The sequence below is a fragment of the Macaca fascicularis genome, chromosome 6 (genome assembly GCF_037993035.2).
Source record: "Macaca fascicularis isolate 582-1 chromosome 6, T2T-MFA8v1.1".
NCBI classification, from domain to species: Eukaryota; Metazoa; Chordata; class Mammalia; order Primates; family Cercopithecidae; genus Macaca; species Macaca fascicularis.
In genome coordinates, this window is record NC_088380.1 from 118,694,069 (window position 1) to 118,706,907 (window position 12,839).

General features: G+C 39.6%; 1 protein-coding gene across 7 annotated transcripts in view; it reads right to left on the minus strand.

Annotated features, from left to right (window-relative positions):
- The window catches only part of EPB41L4A (erythrocyte membrane protein band 4.1 like 4A), a 255,842-nt gene that overhangs the window by 115,824 nt on the left and 127,179 nt on the right, over positions 1–12,839 (minus strand). For 5 of the 7 annotated variants that reach the window (XR_010587555.1, XM_045394097.2, XM_073994042.1 and 2 more), the window contains one exon: positions 2,567–2,618. Coding sequence is in view for 4 of the 7 variants with exons in the window: in XM_045394097.2 (XP_045250032.1) it covers positions 2,567–2,618 (52 nt within the window). In the remaining 3 variants the exon portion in view is untranslated. Of the gene's footprint in view, positions 1–2,562; positions 2,619–12,839 lie in introns of all 7 variants that reach the window. The other 2 variants (XR_012414006.1, XM_073994043.1) reach the window with 1 other exon arrangement.

Here is a 12,839-nt window from a genome sequence, read left to right on the forward strand (position 1 = left end):
TTATATATGCATCATTGTTTCAGAGAGCAATCAAAGGCTATAGAAATGAACATTTGGACAAGGATATGTTCAGCCAGATACTTTTTGGCTTCCTATTCTAAGACTACAAAAAAGTAAGGTGCTGATAATTCAAATTACAAAATTATTGTCTTGAATCCACGTCATGCCACGGACTCAACGTTTAAGAAACTCTTATGTAAAGTAAAGTTAATATTGTTTCACTTTAGCAAAAAATACAGAAGCCAAAAACTAGGAATCCTCTATCTTTTATGTAGACTAATTTTGAGGTCTTTGATAAGGAGTTTCTCATTAACTCAAGGAGAAATAAATCAAGATTAACTACAAGCATTCCGGTAACTAGCAAATGTTCTGTCGTTTTTATAGATTCTCTTTCTGACTAATCTATTAGAGATTTGATAGCCATTTTCCTTCACTAACAAACAATTTCATGAGATAAAATGGAAGGATTCTTCAGTCACTAACATTTCTTCAATTATAATACCAGTTGTTTTATTCTTACTATGCAGAAATTTTTTTTTTGTTTTGTTTTGTTTTTTTTGTTTTTTGAGACAGAGTCTCACTCTATCGCCCAGGCTGGAGTGCAATAGTGGGATCTCAGCTCACTGCAACCTCTGCCTCCTGGGTTTTAAGCCATATTCTCTGCCTCAGCTTCCTGAGTAGCTGGGATTACAGGCACTCGCCACCACATCCAGCTAAATTTTGTATTTTTAGCAGAGACTGGGTTTCACCATGTTGGCCATGCTGGTCTTGAACTCCTGACCTCAGGTGATCCACCTACCTCAGCCTCCCAAATTGCTGGGATTATAGGTGTAAGCCACCACGTCCAGCCTACATCAAATTTTTAGTATCGCATTTTTAGAATAAAAAAGTGACTGCATTATAGACTGATACTTAAATAAAATATTTCATACCATGTAAATAAGTAGACACTTTAAATGTGCTTAGGAACACTTTAATAACGCACCTTAAAATAATAATTTTTCATCACCTTGATAGAAATATCAACTTTTTATCCTATAAAAGAAACCTGTGAGTTTATTTTAAAATAATCGGCTGGGTGCGGTGTCTCACGCCTGTAATCCTAGCACTTTGGAAGGCTGAGGTGGGTGGATCACCTGAGGTCAGGAATTCGAGACCAGCCTGGCCAACATGGCGAAACCCCATCTCTACTAAAAATATATATATAAAAAAAAATTACCCAGGCATGGTGGTGGGCGCCTGTAATCCCAGCTACTTATAAGGCTGAGGCAGAAGAATTGCTTGAACGCAGGAGGCAGAGATTGCGGTGAGCTGACAGCACACCAGTGCACTCCAGCCTGGGTGCCAGAGCAAGATACCATCTCAAAAAAAAAAAAAAAAAGAAATCATTCCTGAAATTTTTCTGGTTTTCCAATTGGTATTTTTTTAATCAGTTCAAATACGCTAGAGCTGTAACTTGTAAACTCCAGTGGTTTCCACTACAGAGGTGGGAATGCAATGAGAAACAACAATGATGCTGACGTTCATAGAAACAGGACTTTCTGATGGCTTTGCAGTCCAGGTTTCCAGTTCCTTTTGGAAGCAGAGCTACATTCCTGCCCTTGGATCCATGGAGCATCGCACAACCAATACTACCGCAGGAAACAAGCTGACACACACAGAAAATACAGACTCAGAATGGGGGTAATGAATGCCAGAAGAATCCACTCCGTTTTGATTAGCAATAATTTACACAGTTCAGCAAAATGCTTTAATGGGGAACAGAGTTTCAGTTTAGGGAGATTAAAACATTTTGGAGATGGACAGTGATGATGGCTGCACAACAATGTAAATGTACCTAATGCTTCTGAATTGCACACAAAAATGGTTAAAAGAATCCATTTTATACGTCATGTATATTTTATTTCAATTGAAACAGACAATTTTATTTTTAAAAAGAGTATTCTTTTGCACACTTAAGGAGCCTCTGTGTTTGTGCTTATAAATAAAAACTTGGGTTCTGGAAATTAAGATTAAGGAATATATACTTAATTATATTGCATCTCCTTATAATATTTGTATTGATAAAACCAAAAAGCTAGCTCCCAAAAACGGTCTCTCTCTGAAGACCACTTTTCAGGTCACAAAAGCACCTCTTACTGGCTTAGGAAACTGAGTGGTCCGAATGGCAAAACCATGCCATAACTCAAGAAACCCAACCTCTTTAAAAGCTTGGACATTATGACCCATCCCTGCAGTCCCCCTACCACCCATTAATGTCTATTTGCCTTTTTTGTTTTAAGGTCAAATTTTAAAGACAAGCATACAGAAAAACCACAGACAAAATCAAGGGAAGGCCTGTCTCTAGGACAAATTCAATACCAAGATCCACTCAGAGACTGATTAAATTTAATATGAGTTTGGAGAAGGCCTAGCAATGCACACAATACACACATTCCCATATTCTGGCACTTGAGTACTAGTACTCACTTCTCCAGTACTTAAGCCCACTTCTGCACCCAACTAACCATGGACTTTGTCATCGCTTTCAAGCCACCCTTTAACAAAGCAAAAGTTAAATACCTACTGTTGATCAGTTCTTTGTGCTCAGCAAGAGTTTTTGCAGGATCCAGCCAATACTGTGTGAGGAAGAAAAGGACAATTAAAGAAATTAGTCAATTTTCATTAGCTTTTACTTCAAGAATATTTGCAAAACGTTACTTAAACAACACTTTAAAACTTGATAAGTTAAACACTTCCCTCATATACACAGACAAACATACATAAGAGTTTTCTGCAGCAAGAACAGTAAAAGAAAAAACGGGCCAGTCATGGTGGCGCACACCTGAAATCTCAGCAGGGTTTGAAGAAGGACTGCTTGAGGCTAGGAGTTTAAGAACACCCTGGCCAATATGGCATGACCCCACCTTTAAAGAATAACATTAAATTAAACATAAAATACAAAGAGAAAGATGATGTTGATGTTGAAGAGAGGCAAAGAAGAACAGCAGTACTTGCTGGGTCCCTGGTTGAATTATCGTACTGATTATAATGTGACATCCAAATGCTTATGGGTGACTTCTGACTACTTTTGGTGGGAAAATAATGGCCTCAAAAAAATGTCCTCCAAGTCTCTTTCCAAAGTCTCCATCATCCCAAGCACTACTCCCCTCAGAGCCATGTCTCCTCCTAATATGTCCTCACCATCTTCGCTTCCAGTCTCATCCCTACAGGTATTGTTGCTAGGTGTTAGGAAGAAAGTAATCAAATCCTCATTAAGGATCCAGGAGAGCAGTTCAGCACAGTGGCTAGGGCCTAAATCCCAGTGCAGACCCACAGGGACTCTGTTCTGACTCTCCCCATGTCATTGCCATGTAACTTGGGACAAGTGACTGGACACCACTGAACCTTCCTCATAAGGTTGCTGTGCAGATTAAATAAATTAATACAGGTAAAGTCTTTAAAATAGCCCCTAGCTCAGGCTACACATGCCAAGAATGACTAGGTCACCTTTAATAACTGCCTTTGGCCAGTCTAAGATACCTGTTTATTAATTCAAATTAACAGTTAATGAATAGAATTTCAAGTGGTGACAGGAGAATCTGGGGCCCTGGGGAGAGGCCTTTCTTTAACTCTCACAATTATGAAGTAGAATTAACGAAGGAAAGAGAGGAGGTAAGCCTCTAGCTTCGTCTCTCCATCTGTGGGAAGAGCAGGGCAGAAGCCAAAGAAGCACAGAGGGCACTGGAGTTCCCACAAAAGCAGAGTCAAAGGGATAAGGGCTGCCCTGGAGGGTCAGGAGAGGGCAGAGATGGAATCACTCCCACACTCTCCTAGCCAGATGTTGGGGACCCCCAGGGCCAAGCCACTCAGTTTCCATTTCCTCATGTTCCTTAATGAAGAAGGGGCAATTCCCACCACAGTGAGGTAGGAGCTGACCCACCTTGAGCCACGTTCCTCCCAACACTCATGCGCTGGCCCAGGTCCTCACTTTCCTTCCCCTCAGTTGAGGGCAGAATGCTTGTTCTGCTATGTAACGGCAGTAGTAGTTATAAATGGCAATTATAATGCTTTATGCAATCCCCTTACCTTTTATTCCTAATTATGAATAACAATTATTCATACTATGAATACTATGACTATGAATATGACTGTTGTAGTCATTTTACTGTAAGGTTTTATTGCTATACTAAACTCTATTCATACATACATAAGCTTCACTATTTGCTACTCATAGCAGTTTCCATTTTTTGACTTTTTTAAAAAAAAGTAGAGTAACCAACATATCTAAGTGCAGCAACTAAAAACACAATGTTCATTATTCTGGTCTTCACCATTTCTTATTTTTCAAAGGTCTAGAATCGCTCACTTTTAAAACAGAAAATGTATTTCAAGCAGAGGATGTGTCAGTGAAATGCTCTTGGAGCCCACAGCAACTAAAAACGAGGCTTTGGTGTTAAAATTATGATTCCCAGGGAAACTATAGTTCATTCAAGTAGAGTAAAATCAACCCAAATGGTAAGCTGTGTGTTGGACACAACACGGACCCATCCCTTTACGTATATAAAGCTGTGAGTTCTTCATGAAATGGAAACATGAGGTGAAGGAATGGTTTCTTGCCATTCATTTTAAACAAAAAGGTTTTACTACCCCCAGAATTTTTCAATGAAGAGAAACCCAAGGAAAAGAAACACAAATACTCATTAATACTTGCATTCGGTTTCCACTGCTACCATAACAAATTACCACAAGCTTAGAGGCTAAAATAACACCCCTTTATTATCTCAGAGTGTTGAAAGTTAGTGTCTTTCTTTGCTTCAAATTTCACAAGACTAAAATCAATATGTCAGCCTGCTGGGGTCTTGGAGAGTTGGTTGGCTAGGGGACCGTATTCCCCAGAGCACAGTAAGGGAGGGGGCTTATAGATGGGTCATTAGAGGCTCCCAGTTTCTCCAGGTGTCAAGGCACACATAACATTGGGATTAATTTCAGGCCCTACACCACACTTACACATGAGGTGTCAATATGTGCTTGTGGCAAGAAGGGAAAAAAGGAGCCTCTGGTCTTATTACTCTCTGTCTAATCTTGTTCTGAAACTAGTAAGAGGCAGAAATCAGAGAGTTTTTAATTTCTCCTCCTATCATCATCCCAAAGGACAACCTTTGCAATTTTTTTTCAGAGTTTTCAATTCCATTCACTTTGTTTTGTCTTTGTTTTCCTGTCTCCAGAATGCTTTTCAGTCATTAAAGCCAGGTAAAGAAAATAGGAAGAAAAATTTTTAATTACATGTAATGGCAAAAAAAAAATTAATCTCTTAAAATTTTTACATTAATGATAATCTGTACTATTTTAAAAATAAATCTCTTTCCTTGAGAGTGATTAAATTTGTGAGGTGAAAAAGGTAAAATGACAGTTTCAAGTAAAGTTACAAATCACAATTCTGCAGCACAAAGCAGCAGCAGCAAGACTCAGTCAAAGGCTATTCAATCAACTCACTGCACATTTGCTATGCTAAGCGTCACCCTAGAGCCAGCCACGCACAACTCTCATTTGATCGAAATGGAAACCAGGGGTTACAGGGGTCAGACAATGATAAATGCCCAAGAAGATAAATAATAAACACAAGTCACCAGGTTTCAGAAGCCAAGATCTTGAAATGTAAAACCCACTTACGTTCAACCAAGGGAAAGATGTGACCTTGGAACCAAAGCAGTCACACTATGATGGCACTTGTCACCATTCATTATCAACAAGCAATCAAACACAGCACATGGAAGATCACAGTGAAACACATCAGCCTGTTACTCTATAGCTTAAGAGAAAAAAAGGGCACAAAAATTTGCCAATGAACACAATGTCCCTGTTTTAAGTAATACATCCAGAATACCGGTCATGGAGTGCCAATATTCTGGAGGCAGACTCTAAAACTGGGATATCATTCTTTCATTCATTCATCACTTATGGATAGCCACTATACATGTTCTTCACATGACATGTCAGACACTATCCTGAGTAGTATAAGAACACAAAGTTGAATGAGACCCGTGACTAACCTCGCACTCACAGCCTCGCAGGAGACACACAGCCATGCAATTATAATACAATGTGGTGAGACAATAATTAATTGTATAAGATGAATACATATGAGATAATAAAATCATGTACAAGGAAAATTAACTGCAGGGTGAGTATACAATGGCTTTATTGGAAAGAAAATCATTAAATAGCATGTTCAAAAAAAAAAACTTTCTCAAAATACATAAATGAGGGATAACAGAGCCTTAAATCTGTATAAAGTACATGTCTATCAGCTCAACTACTCTTAAAGCAAGTGAGTAAATTTCTAAGTAATAACACAGAATGTAACACTCCAAGTCCTTTACAATTGAACGCTCTATTGAAGTCAGTGTTGCCTAATAGCTAACAAATACTCAGCTAAGCAATCAATATTCATGGAGAACTTCCAGAAAGAGAAGTAGTCCATTCAGTCTTTCCAATTGCCCCAAGTGAGGGGAAAGAGGGGCAGAGAACTGAGAACTATGCAGTGTGGTGCCCTAAGAGACTGTTCTTCTGAAGTCTCCTAGAGTTCTAATAGAATAAACCCTAAAATTTTTTAAATAAAGGAAGGACAGCATGCAACAATAAGAGCCGTGTTGCATCTTATTTCACACCGGGTCCAATGTTGATTCAGAGAATGGCTTCTCTGAATTGTACCCTGGTGTGCTGCCTCTTGCCTAGCCAGATGGTCATGAGAAGAAATAGCCCTCTCTCTCATTCTCTCTCAACATTTAAGCTGTCCATTCTCTGGGATAATCACTCAATCACTTTCCCCTTCCCCACTCCCCTCTCTCTCCTATTTCAAACATATATTATGCAGTTTGTATATGCTGACAAGCTGGATGAGATCCCATTTTGTAGAAAGGTAACAATGAACCCAAACAGACCCTACTCTCTCATCCTGATTTTGTACAGTCAGCTCCTAACATATTATACCCTAAACACTCAATCATTAAGGAGTCATGGTGACAGTCCTCTCGGACTCTGCCCCTTGGCCAGAATGGAAGAGGTAAAGCAGCTAGAGAGCCTTACCACTTCAGGCCCGTCAATCTTAATCACAACACTGATGTAACCTGGAGAGCAATGACAGACCCTTCTTACTCTCTGACAGTTCTGGCTAAATGCCCTTGGCTGCTTTCATCCACCTTGGCTGATAATGTCTCAATTTCATCAATTTCCTAGGTAGCAGTATCAGAATTAGGTTTCGAAACTCTAATACTGTCCAGCCAATCACTATCCTAACCTTCAAAAGATATATATTAAATTGAGGGTCCAACCTTTCATTTGTCAACTGTTCTTTTGGAGTATCCTAGAGCTATAATAGTAGAACAAACCCTAAAAAATTTTTAAAAGAAAGGACAGCATGAAATAATGAGAGTTTGCTGCATCTTATTTCACCCGGGGGTCCAATGTTGACTCTCCTTTAGAGAATTTAAGAACGTTACATTGACATTTAATCAAGTTTCCTGTAGGCCAAATAAAAGGACTTAAAAGCACACACAGTTTTCATTTATATAGCGAAACAGCCTCTTCATCTAAGAGAGTTAAACAGAACTGACCATGTATCAGGGACAACAGAGCCACAAAGATCCCAAAAGTGATACAACAGGTCATTCTTCGGGAGTTCTAGGACTCAACATAATTCACATACATGTTTCAAGGAATCCAGGACTTGGGTTATAGCTATTTGTGCTTTTCCCACGGACCCTGTAAACAGATCTAAGGCCCTCGAAGCAACATCAAGAAGATGTGATTTTAATTTGATCCTTCATGAGTCACAGAAGCCTTAGGACCTCAAGTAAAACCACCATAATAGAGCTATCTTGCAGTGGCGACAAAAACAAAGACCTGTCATTGGAGTGATCTACAGGGAGGGAGAGGTAATTACAACTGGCCGCATTTTTCAGCAAAAGCGAATTTCAAGGAATCTCTGTTGGACCATGTGGCTTCTCATAAAGTGTCACTGGCCCCGGGAATACTTCTCATTTCTCATCCATGGACCTGATACCACTCTAAGGTTACAGAAATGCAATAATAACAGCTAACATTTATTAAATTTTTACAATGTGACAGGCACTGTTGAGGACTTTACATGTATTTACTCTTTTAATCCTCTTAATAATTCTATGAATAACTACTATAATTGCCATTTCATAAATGAGGAAAATGAAATACTAAGTAAACAACTTGCCCAAAAGTACAGAACAGCAGTTCCAAGGAACTGAAGCCATTCCATCTTACACTCGGGCCCAGATACTTTCTAGAATATTGTCTGAGAAGTAATGCACAACTTAAATTTCAAGATTCTTACTCTCAACTAATACTCTTCTCCCAGCTAACTCTAATATTTGGACTCCACCAAGATACCCAATTCATTGACCCTACTACCTTTTCATTGTCCCTCGCTGATGCCCCCAACCCATGTCATTTCCCTCACTATTCATTATAATCACTCGCTTGCAAGTGTCCTCAATTCCTTTACACATCCTGCTTCCATAATATCTACTGGGGAAAAAAACCCACCCATGGGTAACTCCAATTCCCTGTATTCTCCATGCTAGCACCCAAGGAACTGAACATAACTGGAGGCTTAACTTGCACAGTTATAGGTGGGCTTGCTTTACATTCAATAGCAATAACCCAAGGGAACCCTTGGTATCACGCAGAATCCCTATTACATTTTATTCCATCATTCTCCTTGTCCTTAAGCATCTCCTTTCCCTTCCTCACTCTCAGCTGAAGATCTTCATTACTTCACTGAAAATGGAAGCAATCAGAAGAGAAATGCGTATGCATCCTGGCCCCATCGACCAACCTGCCTGCATCTGAGCTTGTGTTCTGCCTTCTCTCCTTTTGCTGTGGAGGAACTGTCCATGTTCCACGTAGGCTCATCCCTTTCTCATCTATTCAGGAACATGGTTCCAGCAACTTTCTGTTCTCTTTCCTGCACCATGAAGGTTTCCCTTTTGACAGAATCATTCTTGGAAGAATGATGTCTTTATTTCTCCCATCTTCAAAACAAAACCAAAAAACTTTGACTCCCATACCTGTCCATTTCACTTCTGTGCTTTGAAATAATTCTCTGGATGAGGAAAAAAAAAAAAAGTTGTTCTACACTCTCTCATCTCCTCGTGGTCCCATTTTAGTATTTACTGCAATGACCTCCACGTTGTTCCATCTAATGATAGACACAGTTTTCATCCATGTTCTTGAAATAGGTCACATGCTTCTACGACACCCCTCACTCTTGCTTATCCCCCCGTCTTACTGGCCACGTCTTCAAAATCTGTTTCTGGTTGCTAATAATTCCCTGACCAGGAAAGACTGGACTGCTTGAGCTCATACCTCACATCAAGGCATCTATACACTGACAAATTCCCCATTAATAGCCAGACCAGAATTCCCTGCTAAATCCAACTGCCTACTTGGCATCTCCACTTAGATGCCTATTAGAATCTCAAACTTCAGATGTCCAAAAGAAAACTGATTATTCTACCCCCTTGAAAAAAAAAAAAACTGTTCTCCTGCAGTCTTCACCATCTCAGTAAACAGCACAGCACTTTTCCATTGGTTCCAATCGAAACCTCTTTCTCTTCTATCTCTTCTATCCACCTGCAAATCTTGTTGGCTCTGTGTTCAAAACGTAAACATAACAGGTCAAATTCTCACCACTCTCAGGTCCAAGCAGCCATCATCTTTCACCTGGATTTCTTCAACAACTCTTTTAATAGTATCCTTATGTCTGCCCTTGCAGTTAGAGAAAATCATTTAAACATGGGTCAAATCAGCTAACTCTTCAATATCCTCCAGCGGTTTCCTTTCTCACTCAAAGTAAAACCCAAAATCCTTCTAACAACCTATAAGGCCTTCCATGATCTGGCCCCACTCCCTCCACTTTCCACTATGTGTTTTTGGGATGAAGTAGCAAGAAGGACCTTAAGGAGAGTATTGGCAGAAGCCTCAGGGCTTGCAGGGAGGCTGTCTCTAAGAGCCTCAATTAAAACAGAGAAAGCTATTGGAAACAGAAAAAAAAAGTGTGGAATAAAAAATGTACTGAACGAACTGGATGATTCGGATAAGCAGGTTTCCACGTAAACTGTTGAAAGTGCTTATTGGCTTCATTTTGCTGCCTATGAATGAAATGTAAGAAGAGAGAGATAAGCTAAAAAGAAAGAAGAACTATTAAAATATAAAGGAGCCAGGACTTTTTACTGAGTTTAAAAGTAAAACTTTCTCATTCCTAGTCCTATCAGAAGGCAAACAATGCTGCAATTAAGAAATGGCTTCTGGGCTAAGAATGAATCCAGCATGTTGTCAGGTAAACATGCTGTAACTGTAAAATCCTTTATTAGGTGTAATATAATTTTTAAGATTTAACACCATGCCTCATGGACCCTTTCAAAACAAGATTCTCTAATAAGATTAATTGTGTCCCAACAGCCTTACAGGGAATTTAAGGTACAGAAGAGCTTATTCCAGAGCAATCTGTGGGTGCTGCTTTTGTCTAATAAAGTTAATTAAAGGTTGATTCGTAAGAAATCCACAAAAACTTTTAGAAGAATTATACAAGCTTGGACTGAAAGGGACAGGGATACTACAAACTGAAAAGAGGCCTTTGAACTCCCAATCTTCCTTAGGCAAAACCCAGGCCGAGAACACTACACCACTGTAAATACACACTACTTTTTATTTAAAAAGCAAGCAAGCCCAGACAACAGAAACGAGAGCCTAGAAGACAGAGCCAATCGTCATAGTGAATAACTCCTAGGCAATAGGACCAAGTCCTAATTAGAGAAATGACCACATGTGTCTGGCTAGGTTTCAAAACGAGTATTATGGACTAGTAATTGTTGTGTGACTCCTGTTTTGCCCCTTTCTAACTGGAGGCATTTATACTGGTTATCCTATGCATGCTCCACAGGGGCAGGTAGGCAGGAAACATATATCTTATCACCTTAATTCACATATCTTCAGATCAAAAGGGACTGTACTCGAGGACTTAAACTTGAGGGCAAATGCTCAAAGTGTCTGATTTGAGGAGATGGTATATCTTTATTGACTGATTGATTGATTGATTGAGACAGAGTCTCACTCTGTCGCCCAAGCTGGAGTGCAGTGGTGCGATCTCAGCTCACTGCAAGCTGGAGATGGTATATCTTAAGCTCAAGTCCCATGTCATAATAAATAAGAATATTGGGAGGCCTTGGGAGGGATGAGTGCATTTTATATGTAAAAAGAATATAAATAATTTTTGGCCAGAGGAATCTCATGTATTAAAACATCTCTTTAAATCAGTCAACACTATTCCTATCAAAAGGTATAATGTAGTATTTCTCCCCTTTAAATGTTACCTGGCCAAGAGTAAAAACAGTGTATGGTATAGTGATGGAAGAGAAGGCTAGAGAAGGATCTACAGATCACAGATAGGGCCCAGATCATAAAGAGTCTCGTATGCATAATAGAATTTGAATTTAAGCAGAATACTATGGATAGTCACTGAAATCTTATAAGGAGGGGAGCAACTTGATAATATTTGCATTTTAATCTGATCACCTTGACAGCAAGTAAAAGGAGAGTGGGTTAAAGTAAAGCAAACCTGGAATCCAGGAGCCTAATCAGCCTACTCAGGTAATTCAGGAAAAACTTTGAGAGGTGCAAATTTGAGGGAATTTGAGTGGCAGGGGGCCGGGGGGAGTGTTGCCTGGACTTTACTTCGAACCAATAGAATGTCACAGAAGTAACATTGTGTGGTGGCAGAAGTAACTGCCTGCCATCTGAGACTTGGTCATGCACAGCAACCGTGCTCCTTCTGTTATTCTTCCCTTCCTTTGCCCTCTGGATGTTCGCCCTTGCGAGGAAGCCAAGCAACAACACAGAGAGTCCACAAGTAGGAACCCCATTCCCAGTTGAAGCCCGGCCAATGCCAACATCACCCAGCTCACACAAGACTGAGACTTCAGATGACTCCAGCCTCCAGCCTTCATGCTGCTCCAGCAGACACTAAGTAGAATAGACATGAGCGGGCTCTGCCAAGCCCTGTCAAAGTCGCAGATCCACGAGCAAAATGTGTGTTGGCATAATTTAAAGCCCCTACATTTTGAGATGGCTAGTTACACAACAATGAATAACAGGAACACCTCCCAATTTATCCAGACCTCTTTTATCTTCATTCTTGTATTAAACAAACTTGCTGTTCCTCCTGTATTTATACCATCTGTGAACGTGATGTGCATGCCCTTTATGTCTTCATCCCAGGTACTGGCATAGATGTTCTAGAATATACCTAGAAACCTCCCTCCATCCACATCATTTGAGAAACCAGAGGTGACTCTGAAAAGTCATCCTAACTAACTAACTTTCAATTTAGCAATCATTTTTCCATTTAGTCCACAAAGACATCATATAAACTTTTCTGTATATCTTTGACTTCCAAACATACTAATTTTATTCCTAATAACGTGGTCTGATGAAAGTTGCTTTTTTTGTTACTGAAAATACACTGGATTCCAGGGACCTACTATTATATGTCTTCAGAGCCCACCAATCATTTTATAAACATGCCTTCCTGCCAAGATATGCCTATCTCTAGTGGAGCTGCCCTACAATTGCATCTAATAGGCTGTTTCAAATCTCTTAGGACCAGGGCACATAATAACCAATGTGTTCAGATTTCTTCCTAAAATGAAAATAAAAATGGTTTTAGGGATCACAGATTCCTTGAGAAAGTGCTGAATCCCGTGAGTGGACTCTAAGATAATCAATTTGGGCTGCTTAAGAAACCTTAGATCTCTGGAAAGTTTCAA